The 14,371-nt window shown below is 42.3% G+C and overlaps 1 protein-coding gene across 1 annotated transcript in view; it reads left to right on the top strand.

Moving 5' to 3' along the window:
* The window catches only part of EPHB2 (EPH receptor B2), a 267,723-nt gene that overhangs the window by 231,998 nt on the left and 21,354 nt on the right, over window positions 1-14,371 (top strand). Inside the window, exons 7-9 of the mRNA XM_074218177.1 lie at window positions 7,679-7,841; window positions 10,154-10,262; window positions 11,853-11,917. Coding sequence (XP_074074278.1) covers window positions 7,679-7,841; window positions 10,154-10,262; window positions 11,853-11,917 — 337 coding nt within the window. The remainder of the gene's footprint in view (window positions 1-7,678; window positions 7,842-10,153; window positions 10,263-11,852; window positions 11,918-14,371) is intronic.

Genomic DNA, 14,371 nt, shown 5'->3' with positions numbered 1-14,371 from the left:
GCTTTTACCAATTGATTTTTTTTTCTTTTAATGAATTGCTTCAGCCCCTTCTAGATAGAGATGTTAGATTAACTGGCCTGTAATCCCTGGGCAATTCCTTATTTCCTCTTTTTAAAAAAGGTTTTCATGGGGGAAAAAGGCCTCATTTATTGTCTTACCCCCAAGTCAGCTGGTATTCCCCAGCCTCTGGTGTCATTCAGCCAGGAGGTTCACACAGTACAGACCTTGCTGCTCTATTCCCAAGACCAACCCATTCTGACCCTGGGTTCAAAGGCTGCCGTTACTATTTCTCCCTCACTCTTGGTTCTGAGAACTCAAGGAAATTCAGTCCATGTGTATCATTATAAGTGATTTAGGATCATAGATTTGGAATGGGAAGAGACTTTTGTGGTTATCAAGTTCAAATAGAACCTGATTTCAACTCCCAGTCCTACCGCTCACCTGTAAGACCTTGGACAATCAACTGAAATCAAGAAATCTATCTTTTTTTAAATAATATTTTATTTATTTATTTTTCTGACTCTATGCAATGGTTTCTTCAACAATCATTTTTTGCAAGGTTTTGAGTTTCAGTCAAGAAACTTACCTTAAGCATCTTTTATGACTCAGACCTAATGCTAGGTGCTGAGGATACAGATGCATAGATGAAACAACCCTTACCCTCAAGGAGTTTACTTTCTATCAAAAGAGATGACATGTACATATAGACAAAATAAATACAAGATCATTTAGAGCAGATGCCATATGGAATTAGGAAAGGTGTAGTATAGAAGGCATGGGCAACCAGGTAGCTTGTTGAATACAGCACTGGGCCTGGTTTCAGGAAGACTCATCTTCCTAAGTTCAAATCCAACCTCAGATACTTACCAGATGTGTGACCCTGGGCAAGACACTTCGCTCCATTTATCTAAATTTCCTCATTTGTAAAATGAGTTGGAGAAGAAAGTGGTAAACTAGCTGTGATCCTGGGCAAGTCACTTAACACTTTTTGCCTTGGTTTCCTCAACTATAAAATGAACTGGAGAAGGAAATGGCAAATTAATTAGCTATGTGACCCTGGGCAAGCCATTTCACCCTGCTTGTCTCAGTTTTCTCATATGTAAAATGAGCTAGAGAAGGAAATGGCAACTGAATCTAAGCTTTTGGCCAAGAAAATTCCAAAAGGGGACATAAAGAGTTGGACATGACTGAAAAACAACTTAACAACCCATATGTAGAAGATGGGAAGTCTTAAAGAAAGTAAGGGATTCTACAAAGTATGGTTGGACTCAATGTCCACCAAGTTCCCTTCCAGTTATAAGTCTTTGATCTTGTGACCTGTTCCTTTTACAGACAGAGACAGAGACACAGAGATGCAACCAAAGGAGTTAAGGATTTACCCAGATAGTTACACAGGTTACACAGATAGTAATAGTAGAAGGAATATTTGAACACAGATCTTCTGACTCCAAAATCAAATGACTTTGGGAAAATACTAAAATAATAATTTCTATAATGCTTTTACAATTTATGAAACACTTTCCCCCCTAGAACTCTGTGAGAGGATGTTCTTAATTCCCTGCCTCAGTGATTCCAAGATCCCATCAGCATGGGTCTTTCCTCCTCTAGGTTATGTGGCAGTAGTCACATCTTCTACCATTCTTCTCCATTCCTTGTCTACCCAATATACTGGAAGTCATCTTTGAGTTTTAAGAAATATCTCAAGGATACCAATGCAACTCTTGAGCTGTCCATCCCTTAAAATTGTATACAACTCTTCACCTGGTCACACAGGTTTTTAGGGATGTCTTTTATACTTCTTCACCAATTCCAGCCATTGCTAGTCATACACCATAGCATGCCTTCATCCATCATGCTTCTTCCTATCACACTAGCACTGTCATTGATTCAGGAAAGGTCCTATCACTTGCCCTTTGGCTCCAGTCACTACACCCCTCCTTGTCCCCCCATCTTGTAATATATAACTCCCTTTATTAGAAGCATCTTTTTTGGATTTGTATACTTAGCACATAACTCAATTAGCACCTAATAAATACTTTTCTTAGGTTCATTTGTTCCTTTTCATTTCTCTTTGGGCAATCTGAAGTATTGATTCTTAAAATCCCAAGGTTCCTTCAAGTGCCTGAATTCTAGTGTCTTCTCTCTGTTGATTGTCTCCAATTTATCCCTCCTATATCTTGTTTGTGCATAGCTATTTTGATGTTGGTTCACTCATTGGACTGTAAGCTCTCAAGGGCAGGGACTTTCTTTAACCTTTCTTTGTTATCTTCAGAGTTTGGCATAATCCCAAACTAACTAAATGTTTATTATTGACTATGATTGAAGCGGAGTTCAGATGCCTTCTACCTAAATATTTTCCTAGCTCCCTAGATTATTCCTTCTCTCACCTTCTTAAAAATAACTTCTATTTCCTTTGCAAATACTTGGGTATTGGTATTTATCTCCCAGGAAGCTTACAATCCTAAGCTCTCTGAGATCAAGGACAGGCTTTTTTGTTTGTTTGATTTTCTATTCACCAATGCACATAGCCTACTGTCTAGCAAATTAAATGAATGTTTAATTAAATTGTATTCAATCTCATTAAATTCAATCTCATTGAATTAAAGGTCATAGAATTCCATGATCTATGGTCAGACATAGAGCATCCATGGGAAAACATTAGTGCACAATACAAATAATATTGTTCCCATTTTACATGTTAAGAAATTGAAATCTGTGGAAATGAAAAGCACTTGGGCCTGAGTCATAGAGTGGGAGAGCTGGGACACAAACCCAGGTATTCCAGGCCACAGATTCCGTTCTCTTTCCTTCCACTAAGCCAGACTTCCTCTTAGCTGAACCACAGGCTCAACCGCTAATAATTAGTATCAGCCCAAAATCTGCTGTGTGTTCTGGAGTTCTCCAGGCTGGATCTGAGGGGACCAGTTCAGGTGCCACAAGTCAGCACTACATAGGGGCAGCTTCCATTCTAGGATACCTCCATATCCTGATGGGAATATAGGTTTAAAAGGGGCAGCCTAGAATTATGGGACCTCTTCTCAGTCATGGCGTGTGTTTCAGGGGCAAGCCTCCCTCTGATTCAGTTTGTTCTGACAGGATAGTGATTCCAATCCTTCATAAAAGGTCCTGAGCATCTACCAGAGTAACTTACCAAGTATTGGGGAGGGACACCAAAAGCTTTAGTTTGAGGTCCCTTTCTCAAAAAAGGTCGGAGTCTTGTTAGAGGAACAAGACAAAGACAGGGGAAACATTGAATTATCATTTACCAGTGAACTATCATATCAGAGGGACCCCAAGGCAGAGCAAGAGACATTATCATCAGAGCGGCAAATATACTGGCTTCTCATCTGATCCTCCCATAATTGTGTGGGGGGAACTTCTGAGTTACAAGAGGCCTTAGCACAGAGGTTAGAAACCTGAAAGTGACTTTAAAAAGTAGAATGTTGTAATAAGGTGTTAGAACATGGAATATCAGAGCAGGGAAGGGCCTTAGAACATAGAATGTCAGAGAGGGTAGGGCCTGTAGAACATGTAACTTAGAAAACTAGAAGGAACCCTAAAATAGAGAATCTCAGAGCTTGAAGGATTCTTAGAACCCAGAATGTCAGAACCGGGAGGGCTCCTAGGACACAGGATGTCAGAGCTGGGAGGGCCCTTAGAACACAGATGTCAGAGCCGGGAGGGCCCTTGGAACACAATGTCAGAACTGGGAGGGCCCTTAGAACAGAGAATGTCAAAGCTGGGAGGGCCCTTAGAACCCAGGACATCAGAGCCAGGAGGGACCTTAGAACACAGGATGTCAGAGCTGGGAGGGTCCTTAGAACCCAGGATATCAGGGCTGGAGGGTCCTAAAACACAGAATTTAAGAGCTGGTAGAGAGCTTAAAATGTCAAATCCAAGAGGGACTCTTGAACAAAAAAATGTCAGAACTGAAGAAGGTCTTAGAATCTGGAATGTTAGAGTATTGTTGAATGAATTTGGGTGTTAATGCTGTGTGTTAATGCTTCTACATAGTCTATTGGACTTAGAAAGAACCTTACATTTCATATCCTCCACTTTACAGAAGAAGAAGGGAGCCAAGGTCCAGAGAGGAGAGGTGATTCATCCACCTTGTTAAAATGAGTAAATGTAGAAGCTAATGACTGGTTACCAGTCTCCTCATACCAGTGAGATTCACCTAAATTCTCTTCATTTTCTTCTCAGCCTTTGTTTTCTAGTCTTCTCCAAGCCAATCCCTAGAACCACTCCTGGGAAAATAGTAAAACTGAGAGGGGGTAGCTTCCATGAATCCCTACAGTCCTCTAAGGCAGCTGCAGGCCCATGATGCCATTCTCCCAACTCGGGTGGGTCTATGCCTTTTTTCTTCAAAATTTCACTATCTCAGGGCTAGAAAGAACCTCAGACTTGCTCAGGTCCAATCTCTGATCCTTCTCACAATCTCCCTGATTAATCATGAGACTCATCTTGAAAACTGCCAAATGAGGGACAGCCCACCATTTCCTGAACCAGATCCCTTCCTCTCCTAGCTTGGTGATCCACCCTCCTGTCACTTCTAGAAAAGGGCTCCTTTTACCTTGCTTAGATGAAAACAACCTACCCAGACCACCCCTTCTCTCCTTTCCCAATTAAAATATAAGACCCTTGAGGACAGGGACTGTCTCATATTGGTATTTCTCTTCCTCAGTACCTAACTCAGGATCAATCCATTATCAAGTACTCAGTAATTTTTCAGTCATTCATTGACATAGAACCAAAATTGATCTCCATATAATTTCATAGCCTTTTGGGGTTTTTTTCTTTTTTCTTTGTAAGGCAATGTGGTTAAGTGGCTTGCCCAAGGTCACACAGCTAGGTAATTTTTTTAAGTGTCTGAGGCCAGATTTGAGCTCAGTTCCTCCTGACTCCAGGGACGTTGTAGTCTCCATATAATTTTAACCCATTCATTTATACATTGCTCCTGGTTGTGTCCTCTGGGACCAAAAAAGATCAAGTAGGCTGCCTCTTCCCCATGACAGCCCTTTAGATTAAGGTAACTAGCATGTCCTTCTGGATCTTCTCTGACCTCAACAACCTTAGTTTGCATTAAGTAAAGTACAGTCATCATATGGCTTAGGTCTTCTTCCCTAAAAAGACTTTGTGATGTGATTGGTGCATCTTAGAGCAGTTTCAAGGAGAGGGGTTAATAAAGAGAGGACTTACCCTTCTTGAAGGATCTTGTACTTATCACCAAAGAATTCAAGGAAAATAGTTATGGTCTCTAATTATAAGCAAACACTAGTATGGGACATCTTAACCTGAAATCCATGGAAGAGGTCCACTGATAGATTTCAGGGGCTCCATGAATTGGATGGGAAAAAATGACATCTTTATTTTTACCAACCTCTAGCATTTCCTTCAATTATGAATGTACAACAAATGTTTTTCTTCAAAGGGGTCCATAGGCTTTACCAGACTGCCAAAGTCCAGGTTGCTCAAAAGGTTAAGAATCCCTACTCTAAAGGAAAGGGAGTGCTAGCAATAGAACCCAGTGTCCTGGCTTCAAATCTCATTCCCACAATGCCAGTATGATTTTGAATAAATCACTTAATATCCTTGGACTTCAGTTTCTAATTCTGTAAAAGGTGGGGATTGGGCTACATGGTTTCTGAAGACCCTGCCAGCTCTGTGTCTATAATCCTGTGATGTTGTGAACTTAAAAAGTTAGTCAAAATGGGTGTTTAATAGAATCTGAGGCTTCTACTAAAAAAAAAGATTGCCTCGGTGGGCCCCATCATGTGTTAGACAGCGACATCTACTGCTAATGGTCAACATTACAGTCCAGATCTTCTTAAGTAGGAAATGATTCTGTTCAATTCAATTCAATAATTATTAAGCTTCTGGAATATGTCCTGGGGACTCAAAGGAAAACAACCCCTGCCTTCAAGGAGCATTTGTTCTACTGAAAGACTGTATTATCTCCCTCTCTCTCCCCATGCCTAGAATATGAATACTCCTCATCTCTGGCTCCCTTCCACATAATACTTGCTAAACGAAGTCTTTCCCAGCCCACCTTCGACTCAGTGCTTTCCCTCAGTGAGACCACCTTCAATAGATTCTATAAACGTGGTACTCAGTTGCATGGTGTCCACCCATTAGACTCCACAAGAGTAGGGAATGTCTTTTACTTTTGTAATGTTGGAGCTAAGCATAGTCACTAGTTCACACCATGTGCATAATTAATGCTAGTTGGGTTGAGTTGAGGAAGACAATATGTAAACAAATAAATACAGAATAATTTCAGGAAAGAGAAAATACTTAACTGAGGATCAAAGAAGTCTCTGAGTAGGAGGAGGGTTATTATTGTTGTTCAGTCCCATCTGACTCTTCGTGAGCCCCATTTTAGGGTTTTCTTGACTACTGGCTCTCTGGAGAAAAAAATAAACATGACACGCTTTTAAGTCTGATCTATATTGTTTATTAGCATTTTCTCTATTACTTTTTTAAGTCTAAAAAATAGCAAGAAAACAACCAATCAAGCCCTGAGTTGTAAAGTTTGCCAATTACCATAAATGCTTGCATGAAAAATTGAACCAATCGCTCTAGAGTCAGTTTAAGTTGGCTCTGGCTCATCCCTAGAATTGGAGTAATAGGAAATAAATTCAGAGAAGAAAGTGGAAAGCAGGGGTGGCTAGGTGGTGCAGTGGATAGAGCACCGGCCCTGGAGTCAGGAGTACCTGGGTACAAATCCGACCTCAGACACTTAATAATTACCTAGCTGTGTGGCCTTGGGCAAGCCACTTAACCCCATTACCTTGCAAAAATAAAAATCTAAAAAACAAAAAAAAATTGTCTAGGTTTTGTGTTAAATGTATCCTGTTTCTTTTAATAGCTTATAAGATCCTCTTGTAATTTAAGTCATTGTAAGGTAGAATAGAAAATGTCAGAGCTAGGAGAAGCCTTCGAACACAGGATGTCAGAACAAGGAGGACTCTTAGAATATAGAATATCATAACTGGAAGGGAGCTTAAAATACAGGATATCAGAGCTGAGAGAGTCCTTAGAACACAGAAAGTCAGAGCTCGGAGGTCTCTTAGAACACAGGATGTCAGAGCCAGGAGGGTCCTTAGAACACAGAATGTCAGAGTTGGGAAGGTCCTTAGAACACAAAATGTCAGAGCTGGGAGGACCTTTAGAATATAGAATGTCAGAATTAGGAAGACCCTTATAACACAGAAGGTCAGAGCTGGTCAGAACTGGGAGGCTCCTTAGAACATAGAATGCCAGAGCTGGGAGGGAACCTTAACTGCTTGTAACCTAGAGGAAATAAAAGAAATATCTAAAAGATATTTTGAGGTAAAGACCTTAGAACGCATTGCCTCCAGCCCCTGTATTTTACAGGTGAGGAAATTTGTGGACAGAGTAGTGAAGTCCAAGGTCACATAGGTTAATAGGTGGCAAAGCTGGACATCAGTCCTAAGTTTTCTGACTCCAAATCCTGGAACCTCAAACTTCTCATCTGAAAATATGGATAATGATCCCTAGGATCTGCCCCTCTGAATTGTGTGGTAACATAGAGAAAACTCTTGACCTACCTTGGAGCACTCTATAAATAGCCATTGGGGTGGTAGTGATGGTGGTAATTCAGGCTTCATCCCCCTCCTTGTCATGACCTCTGACTCTTCTCTTTGTTCCTTGGCAGGACCTGAGTGAGTACAATGCCACTGCAGTCAAAAGCCCCACCAACACAGTGACCGTGCAGGGCCTCAAAGCAGGCACCATCTATGTCTTCCAGGTGCGGGCACGCACCGTCGCGGGCTATGGGCGCTACAGTGGCAAGATGTATTTCCAGACGATGACTGAAGGTGAGCCAGACCCCTCATTGATATAAGTACATAAAGAAAGACCTAGGAAAGAATGCCCCAAAGATGCGGGAAGAGAGAGAGCAACAGGAAGCAGTCTTCCCATGGAGCTCCAGGCTGCCAGGAGCTCTGGGCAGGATCATGGGGAGTCTAGGCATTGTGGGACTGGTGGAGGGAAGGGATTCTTCAGACAAAGCAGATCAGAGAGATTTGAGAGATCTGGGCTCCAGGTGCCATATCCCCTCAAGCAAGACCCTCACCATCCCTAAGCCTCAAGAGTGCAGGGCAAAAGACACTGAACTCTTTTCTTAGTTCTGCTGTTAATCACTTTGGGAAGTGCTGCACTTTTCTAAACCATAGTTCCACATCTATAGAATGAACAGGCTGTTTCTAAAAAAATCCCTAAAGACCTTTTCCTGCTCTGACATTATATGTTCTAGCAGTCCATGTTCTAAGACCCTCTCCCCTCAAGCTCTGATACCCTGTGTTCTAACATCCCTTCCAGTCCTGATAGGTTGTATTCTAAGGACCCTTCTAACTCTGACAATGCATTTTCTAAGACCTCTGTTCTAAGGCCCCCTCCAAGTGCTGATATCCTATGTTCTACCATCCCTTGCTGTTCTAACATTCATTCCATGTTCCAACATTCTATATTCAAGGTACTCCTCAAGCTGTGATATCCTATGTTCTAACAACCCTTCTCACTCTGCCATTCTATGTTCTAATACTCTTGTTCTGAAGCTTTCCTAAAGTTCTGATATCCTATGTTCTAACATTCCTTCTAACTCTGACATTATATATCCTAATACTCTGTGTTCTAAGGTCCCATCCAAGGTCTGATGTCCTATGTTCTAACTACCCTTCCCATTCTAACATTCTATGTTCTAATTCTCTTATCTTGAAGTTCTCCTCAAGCTCTGATATCTTATGTTCTGACATTCCTTCTAGCTCTCATATTCTGTTCTAAAGACCCTTCTAACTGACATTATATATCCTAATACTCTGTGTTCTAAGACCCCTTCCAAACTCTGGCATTCTGTGCTCTAAGGACCCTCCAAGCTCGACATTCTGTGTTCTAAAGACCCTCCTACCCTGGCATTATTTATATTCTAATACTCTGTGTTCTAAGACCCCTTCCAAGCCCTGACATTCTGTGTTCAGAGCCCTTCTAACTCTGACATTTTATATAGATATATAGATATCCTAATATTATATGTTCTAAGACTCTTTCCAAGCTCTGACATTATATATCCTAATCTCTGTGTTCTAACAATCCTTCTCATTCTGACATTCTGTGTTCTTATCCTCTTGTTCTGAAGTCCTTCTCTAATATCCTATGTTCTAACATTCCTTCTAGCTCTGACATTCTGTGTTCTAACATTTTATGTTCTAAGGTCCTCTCTAAGCTTTGATATCCTATGTTCTAGCATTCCTTCTAACTCTGACATTCTATGTTCTAGAGATCTTTCCCACTCTCAGATTCTGTGTTCAAAAGACTCTCCCAAATCTGACATTCTGGGTTTTAAGGTCTCTCCAGGCTCTTGACATTTTTTGTTCTAGAGACCCTTCCAAACTCCAAGAATCTGAATCCAAAATCATGTGGTATCCAGGGTGGTGGGTGAATTCAGAGTCAACAAGCATTTATTAAGTAACTACTATGTGCTAAGCACCTGTGCAAAAAAATCAAAAGATAGTCCCTGCCCTCCTGGAGCTTACAGTATGTGTGTGGAGGGGGGGGTCAACAACATGCAAATAATTATGTACAAATAAGCTATACAAAGGATAAATTGGAGGTACCATGATCTGACCCCAAAGAATTTATAGTCTTGGAGAAACAAGATATCTTTTTTTTTTTTTTTGGTTTTTGTGAGGCACTTGGGAAGTGACTTGCCCAGGATCACACAACTAGGTAATTATTAAGTGTCTGGAGTCACATTTGAACTCAGGTCCTCCTGACTCCAGGCCAGTGCTTTATAACCTAGCTGCTCTGAGATAGAATATCTAATAGTATTATAGAACCTGTGATGATTCCCTAAATATTAAAAGAATTCAGAGAAGAAAAAGATGACTGTGTTCTCTCATCATAGAGGTAGGGCATGTCCAAGTTGCACAGCTCACTTTCCTTAGCTTTGGGGTCAGGGTCAGAAAAGAATGAGAGGGGAAACAAAGAACTATTGATTGACTGGTTGATTGATTGATTGATTGCCCTGGAAGAGCTCTCAGTACTGCTAGAGGATGGGGGGAAAGCTTTAGGGAGATGGAGTTGATCAGATTGCACTCCCAGCCTTCCTGATACATCTCATGTCCCTCACCAGCTGAATACCAGACAAGCATTCAAGAAAAGCTGCCTCTCATCATCGGCTCATCTGCGGCAGGGCTGGTCTTCCTCATCGCCGTGGTGGTCATCGCCATCGTGTGTAACAGGTGCGCCTCCCCCCGCCCTGGCCCCTTCCGTCTGTCCACCCGAGTGCCAGGCTCTGTCTCTCTGTCTAGGCACTACAGGTACGCCTCCTCCCTGGGGTTCATCAGCCTGTGTTTGTACTACAGCCAGCCTTAGAACAGAGCAAGCATTTGTCTACAAGGTGTTGTAGACAACACTTTCCCAGCCTTAGCTTCCTCCAAGGGGATTAGACTAAATAACCTGTCAAATGGCTGAGGCTCTAAAGCTATGATGGATGATCCTCTGATCACCCCCCCTCTTCCCCCAACTGACCCATTATTGGTGTCTGAAATTCTTCCAATAGAGATTTATTTCTTTGCGTTGAACACTGGACTTCTCTTTTTAAAAAACAAAGCCTTCACTGAGAGTGGAAATATGCTATGTCCTTGGGACCAATTGGTGAAATTTACTGTGGGGGAGATTGTCTAATGGTCAGAGCTTTTTTCTGGTGAAGGGAGTGCTTCCCCTTGAGCCTTGTAGCAATTCAGGAAGAGGCCAAGAGGCCTTCGGTCAGGGATATTCAGATTTTGGGTTGGTGTTTCTAGCTCTAAGATTCTAGGGTTCTAGTGGGAATAAGTTGGTCATATGGCTGTCCAAAAGAACCAGAGTAGAAAGGTCTGGTCAGAGGATAGCTCTGCCACTAACTTAGTAGCTCTGTGACCCTGGGAAAGTGATTTTTACTAATCCCTCTTGGGTCTCAGTTTCCTCATTTGTAAAATAAGGGAATCTCCAAGGCCCATTCTAAGAGACCCATCCTCTCAATCAACCAATCCTGATCACAGAGGTTTCTGGTTAGTGATTCCATCCAATTCATTCATCAAATATAATGAAAGTTATTTAAGGGCAGGCAGGGATTATATTTTCGTTTTTGTAACCCTGACATTCCTGAAGCGTAGTAGAACATATAGAGAGGTAGCGTCTTTCACCAGTATAGGAAATTCCCTTCTCCCATAGGTTTTTAAAACTTTAAGAGAATTGTCTAGAACCTCAGATGACTGAGTTGCTTACCACAGTCACAGGGTCTACATCTTCAAGGTCTATTCTCCCTTTTCCTTACTTCTTCATACCAAATCACATAATAGACCCCTAATAAATGCTCAATGAATTGAAGTATTGGGGTGCTACCAAGTCCCATGCTTGGCTCTGAGGGGGGGGTACAAAGAGGAACTAATGCAAGGTCCTGCTGTTTAGAAACTTAAAGGACAGATAGACAGGAAGGAACTGGGAGATTAGAGTTAATAAAGGAGGGCATTCTCCTTGACGGTAATTTCCTTAGATGCAGAAGGAGACCTTGGGACTGGAGGAAAGATGGTGGATTAACTAGGATCCAGAGAGAGGAGGGTCGAAGGGAAACAAGAATGGGTGGCAGGAGACTATCTGGGAAAGGGGGCAGATAGCCCATTACTAGGGATGGAAGGGCTGGGTGGAAGAATGGTTGTGGTGGGAGAGGGAGGATGGCCGCAGGATGAGTAAGGGACTCTGGGAGCTCTACCTGTACCATCCCCCAGGCTAAGGCTCACAGCCTCCTCCTTGCTTGTTCAAGTTGCTTCAGCTATTGGTTTTTGTTCCAGAAGGCGGGGGTTTGAGCGTGCCGATTCCGAGTACACCGACAAACTACAACATTACACCAGCGGCCACAGTATGTATCCACCAGCCCCAGCAAGGGCCTCCAGGGGGGTACGGGGGATGCCATGGTACCTCTGGTGTCCCTGAGAAGCCTATAAGGACATAGAGATGGGGAGGCATGAAAGTGGGACTGGAAAGGGGAGGGAGAGCAGGAAGGTGAGCAAAGATAGAACTGAAGTCAAGAGAGGCCAGGAGGTAGAAGAGGTGGAGAGAGGTGAGGTGGGGAATGATGGAGGGGGCAGTATAGAGAAGGTGTCATAGACTAAAGCAGGGAAGGAGAGAGAGAGAGAGAGAGAGAGAGAGAGAGAGAGAGAGAGAGAGAGAGAGAGAGAGAGAGAGAGAATAAGGAGATTAATAAATGTTCTGGGTGGTCAAAAGTGAACTGAAAGCAGTTGATAAGGTAGACTGGTAGGGCAGAGCTGGTAGGGAGGAAAGTGAGGGGGACTAGAGGTTAGGGATGGGGCAAAAAGGGAAATAAGTCAAGGTTACAGAGTAGACAGAGACAGGGGATTTAAAGAAAGCACAAGAAGTAAGCAGAGAGGGCTGGTAATTCAAGGAAGGGGCAAAGAGGTGGGCTTATTGGGGGTCAGGGCCTAGAACCCCAGTAGGTTAAGTTGAGGAAGAGACTGGAGAGAGGTCAGAGACATGAGCAGGAAATGGGGCAAGTAGGTGAACAAGAAAGGGAATGGAAGAAGCACCTAGGATAAACAGGGTAAGTTGAGAAAGGCACAGACACCAAGTGAACAGGGAAAGAAGGTGTCCAGAGATGGGAAGATGAGTGATCCCAGGAGATGGAGGTGAGCAAAGGAGGAGGGTAGAGATGAGGCACACCTGAGATAAAGGAGCCAGAGAATAAGCAAGAGGAGGGGAGGGAGGGGGAAGGAATTCAAGAGGGGGTGATACAAGGCCCAGAGAGGTGAGCCAAGGAAGGCCCTTCAGTTTTCCCACTCCCTACCTCCCTTCCCCCATGTTCAGACCCAGAGATCAAGAACAGCCTGGGCTCTCGAATCGGGTGGCTTCTTTGTTCCTGTCTCCTCCAGTTTCCACTCCAACCTTTCCCTGAACTATGAAGGAAAATGGCACTGCTGACAATCCACTCCCTCCTACATGGCCAGTGGCCTCCAAGTTAACTGGAAGCCAAGTTAATCATAGGACTTTTCTATTCTGACCAGATGAAAAAGAGTTGGTCCACAAGGACTGTGGAAGGAAGAACTTCTTTTCTAAATATTAACAGAGGTTACATCTCCCTGAGTTTCATTGAATGGTGGCCGTGGGAAGTAGACTAAAAGCAGGGATAGTGGTCTGGGAAGGCCCTGCTATTCCAAGGGCTCCTAGGTTGAACTAGGCTATCTCCCTAAAGTCTGAGGGTAAGTAGTGATAAAGGGAGTAGTGGTGGTTTGACCAACCTGATCCATACCACCTTCTGTGTACTTTGCTGCATCTGCTAGATGGGAAGAGTTTAGTGACCTTTTTCACTTCAGATTTTTAACTCCAAACTGTTCGTTCTTTTCCTCTTTATAACAGCTTCACTAACAATGTATTAGTATTCCCATTTATGAGAACATTTTTGGTTTGATTTGGTTCATTTTTTTTAAAGGGAGTACTATGCCCTAGGAATACAAACTAGTGCTTGTTCTCAAGAAATTCACATTTAGGAGCTGCCTCTTTATAGGAACAGATGAAGGAAAATATGGTGAGGAAAAGAATAACAGTTCATAAAAAGAAGGGATAAAAAAAAGAAGGGATGGCTAATGAAGCAAATTAATGGAGAAAGTATTATCTTCTCCCTTTTATATCATACTTTCCTGTCTTTCTAAAGGTGTTATTTATATAGAAATGTTTTAGTTCTATTTCCCTCACAAGAGAACATACAAGTGGTAGTTTAGGTGAGCCTGCCTCCTTACTAATTAAGAAGCATCCACAAATGTAAAATTAATAAATCATTTTTATGTAAGCTGGATTGTTGTAACAAAATAGAACTTTTCACAAATTAAAAACAAAGAACTTGTCCACTTGTGGTAAAAATTTCATTCAGCCAGAGCTTAATTAAAAGCCTAGAAAGAACCTAGCCTGGGAATCAAGACACCTGGGGCCTTGGCTCAGCTCTGAGACTTTTTTTTTTTTGGAAGGTCTTTCTTTTTTATTTTTTTTTAGAAAAGTTTTATTTACTTTGTTTTAACAATTTTCCCCCAATCTTGCTTCCCTCCCCCCAAGCCCCACAGAAGGCAGTTTGTTAGTCTTTATGTTATTCCCATAGGATGCATTGAATGTGATGATCTGAGACTTCTTTACTGAGGAAAATTACACACCTTCTGTGGACCCCAGTTTCCTGATCTCTAAAACGAGGAACTATTCTGGGTAATAGATATTCAGTTTGAAATCAGGAGAGCTAAATTTAAATCCTTGGTAACCTGATGCCCTTAGGCAAAACAAAGACAGTTCACTTCTCCAAGCCTCAGTTTCCCAT

This window comes from Macrotis lagotis, chromosome 1, assembly GCF_037893015.1.
Source record: "Macrotis lagotis isolate mMagLag1 chromosome 1, bilby.v1.9.chrom.fasta, whole genome shotgun sequence".
Classification (NCBI taxonomy): Eukaryota; Metazoa; Chordata; class Mammalia; order Peramelemorphia; family Peramelidae; genus Macrotis; species Macrotis lagotis.
The sequence above is the reverse complement of the archived record's forward strand: the minus strand, read 5'-3'. Positions and strand labels throughout refer to the sequence as shown.